The sequence below is a fragment of the Vigna unguiculata genome, chromosome 1 (assembly GCF_004118075.2).
Source record: "Vigna unguiculata cultivar IT97K-499-35 chromosome 1, ASM411807v1, whole genome shotgun sequence".
Lineage (NCBI taxonomy): Eukaryota > Viridiplantae > Streptophyta > Magnoliopsida > Fabales > Fabaceae > Vigna > Vigna unguiculata.
In genome coordinates this window covers 38353510-38357130 of record NC_040279.1, presented here as the reverse complement: position 1 = coordinate 38357130, position 3621 = coordinate 38353510, and the positions used below count along the sequence as shown (strand labels likewise).

At 37.9% G+C, this 3621-nt stretch overlaps 1 protein-coding gene across 1 annotated transcript; it reads right to left on the bottom strand.

Annotated features, from left to right (window-relative positions):
• Positions 1–222: 222 nt before the first annotated feature.
• Positions 223–3102, bottom strand: LOC114179373 (WAT1-related protein At1g09380-like). Its single transcript, XM_028065702.1, has 7 exons — positions 2813–3102; positions 1786–1848; positions 1574–1690; positions 1241–1490; positions 996–1154; positions 759–910; positions 223–675 (listed from the first exon to the last, which is right to left on the bottom strand). The coding sequence occupies exons 1-7, from the start codon at positions 2986–2988 to the stop codon at positions 510–512; spliced, it is 1083 nt and encodes a 360-aa protein (XP_027921503.1). The 5' UTR covers positions 2989–3102; the 3' UTR covers positions 223–509.
• Between the last annotated feature and the right edge of the window lie 519 nt (positions 3103–3621).

The window sequence follows — 3621 nt, the reverse complement described above, 5'->3', positions numbered from 1 at the left end:
TTTACCTTCGGAAACCTGTAAGAAAAATGGAATTTGCCAATAACATTCAATATATAAAGATACAATACAAATATAGCATAATTCAAGTGTTATCATAATTACTTTCGCGTATATTAATAAAAGTAGATGTATTTAAATTCTAACATACACTATTATACCAATTCTGCAAGTTTTATATTCTTATAAAGACTAATGCGACTGAAAATTTGAAAGCGACATGACTGTAGATTAGGGTAAAATCATAATCTAGTATTACTGATTGGTACTAAAGAGACAACCGATTATATAAATAAAAGTTACAGTCTTAAACTGCAAAAGGTTCTTAATTGCAAGCTAGAGAAGGGTTGGATTGGGCATGAGTCTCTAATGTGACACAAGATTACACACACACATGGGATTTCAAATGATCTAGGAAAACAAGAATAAAATAAAAGCAAATAACTGAAACTTCTCTAAGTCATAGCCACTGCCATCTTTCTCACTCTGCTTCATCACTCTTTTCCACATCTTCAGGTACTGACACGATTACCATTGGATGGCACATAGTATTGCATTTCGGTGTCATTCTTCGGATCCTTCATTGCTTCTTTCATACCGTCTTCCGTGCTCACCTCTTCACTCTTCCCCCAGAGAACAGCATAGAGCCCCAAAACGATCAACAGAGACCCTATGGCACTAAACAAAAAAACAAATGTGAGCCAAAACCAGTTATTATTATTTTGATCGGTGAAAAACAATAATGCATGCGATTTTCTTACGTTCCAACATATAATTTCTCTCGCAGCAAAGCCCAGCTTAAAACGGCAGTGAGGACTAACTGCAAAGGGGTAAATACGGATACATAAAGAGGACCTTTTCTCTCAATGGCCCATGACATAAGGGAATACGATAACCCGGTCGCCATTATTCCCTGCAACCAACATTAACATATACTTAGTATATGAATCAATGCATAGTGTATATCAATTCTTTTTTAAGGTAGCATGTGCATGTACCGCATAAAGAGCAGCGGAAAGTCTCATGGCATCGTGCAGTGACCAAGCTGAGGCACTGTGGTCGAAACATAATGCAATGAACATGCACTGAAAGCTTGCCAAGAAACACATTAAGCCTGTGCTTGTGTAAGGAGCTGGGAACTTCTTGCTTATGTCGGTCTGAAACACGAAAATGAATAGGTATAAGATATAACACAGTGGTTCAGTTATGTAAGTTGTACTAAGTTAGGATATGATGTGCTTACTTGAATTACGAACCACAGCGCCCAAACAAGAGTGCTACCAATTAAGAGTAAAGGGCCTACAAACATGTTGCCTGAGCCAGAAGTGGTAGTTCCTTCCATTTTCTCTGCATATCTCCAGTGAATACTAGATTGCCCTAAACCTATGGTTTTTCCATGGTAGAATGACAAAAGCAGCGCTCCACTCACACACAATATTGTCCCGAATACCTTTGCTAGCCCAGACCTCTGCTTGATTCCTAGATTCTCTTGTCTTTCCAAACAACAAAACAAAACAAAGATTAAAACATAGTCGCCATGTTACTATTGTGGGAATAAAAGGTATTTGGTACCAACCTGAAGATAACTGCCAGGATAAAAGTGAAAGCTGGCAGCAAATTCGACAGTGCACATGCAATTGTAGCAGTTGAAAATTTTAGCCCCACAAAATATAGAATCTGGTTTCCTGTGACTCTGCATTCAAGTTCAGTGTGATTAATGTTATGTTTACCTCTGTTAATGTTATATTTTGGAATAAATTAATCAAATAGATAAATAAAATACATTACCCTGTCAAGGACGATAGTAATATCCGAAACATAAGCTCCTTTGTCAACCTGGGAAGTGTCTTCCTGATGAAAGAGGAGATGGAGAAAAAATGAAGTTACCTTATTAAAACGTAATACAGGAACGCAAATTTATGCATGCAAGATGCCTTTACTGATGGGACCAGATTGGAACAGTAAATAAGGTTAACGTCAGCAGCCAGAAGAACCTGACAATTTCCACCGATCGAGATTTCTCGTAGAAGTACGAGACAAACATAAATGAATCTCTTTAGTATTTGCCAAAAAAAAAAAAAGTGAATGCCATATTTAAGTCACGGGTTACTGCTACGTCTCTAAGGCAACATTTTCGTTTCAGAAACTGCGTGAAACGTGTTTGAAGTTGCTGGCACGTAACATGCAGAGAGACTGATAACGCGTCCTACATGCATGCCATTTAGCATCTTCCTTTTTCGGTATCTATATTACTCTGCAAAAATGTTTAGGAGACAGAGTAAAGCAGTTCTTGAATCAAGCATGGAGTTTTCCGTCGACTGAGTGACTATGGATGTTGTCTTTTTGATAATATTTTTGTTATATCTTCCCCCTCTTCATGCATGTTCTTCGCTTCAGTTTCCCAGTAAGGCAAGAAGCATCATTCATGAATTTCCGTATATTTCCCAGTTTCGTTAACCATTTTGAAAAAGTTTGAGATTGATTGAGTTCAAGATAATCAGGAAGACTCATCAATTTGATTAAAGAAAACTGTTTTCTTGATTATAATTTGCGTAATAAATGGAAAAGGCGTTACTTAATAAGAACAACTATCACCTCTCTTTTCAGAGTGGCCTCTACCCGATTAATACAACAAGATATACACAGACACATGAATAGATAGATAAACGGCACCATCAACCAAAACCTTAGGGATCGACGGTGAGACTCTGTCAGAAATGTTAGTACTTCAAACCCTTTCATGCATGCAAATAGTGTATATGAAATGAAACAAAAACCATAGAGTTAAGGGTGTATATATAATTTAATAAGGTACCATTCGAGCCAATAAGCAAAGGGAGCAATGGAGACGGTGGCAAAGAGTTGTCGATACGCAACAAGGACAAGAGGGCTCATCCCAGATTCTATGGCGAGCTTTGAAGTGATATTCATGACGGCATAGACCAGCTGCACCACAATCATTAACATGAGGGGAACGAGACCGCTAGCCATGTTTCTCTCTTTCACTCTTTGCCTTTGAAGTTTGAAGAGAGTGTTTTACAATGAAAGAGCAGTGTTTGTTTGTGAATGAGATGCATTAGAGATGTTACGTGTATATATAGAGGAATAGACTCGGGCAAGTTGCGTGAAGTAAGAGTCAAAGAAACGGTGACACTTTGCTATGGGACTAATTACCTTTTTACATAAAAGAACGGTTTCCATAGATATTTCTTGCAGTAGTTTGGGCTTTTTTGCGAGGTTTGGTAGCTTTCAATGCATTCAGATTGGTGAAGTAACTTACAATAACTCGTTGGCTCCACATTTTGGCATGTCAACAAAATCAATAAATAAAAGGGACCCATCACTCTATGCCAGCCTTGTTCCACGTTGGCACCAGATTGCATGCACTAACTTGATACTTCTCTCTTCCTTGAATTAAGCAGCGTTTCAAAATATGCATAAAATAGAGTGAGTGGGGGAAGTTTCACTTTCTGGCACCATTTTCAAGGCCAAATTAGTTACAATTTATTATCACATTTACTTTCTGATGGCCTTGGGGAATGTAAGTGGAGTAAATTTCTGCTGCTTACAGTTAAGACTGTGCAAGTCTCTTTTATTCATATAGCCAAATGCAAGGATGGGTTT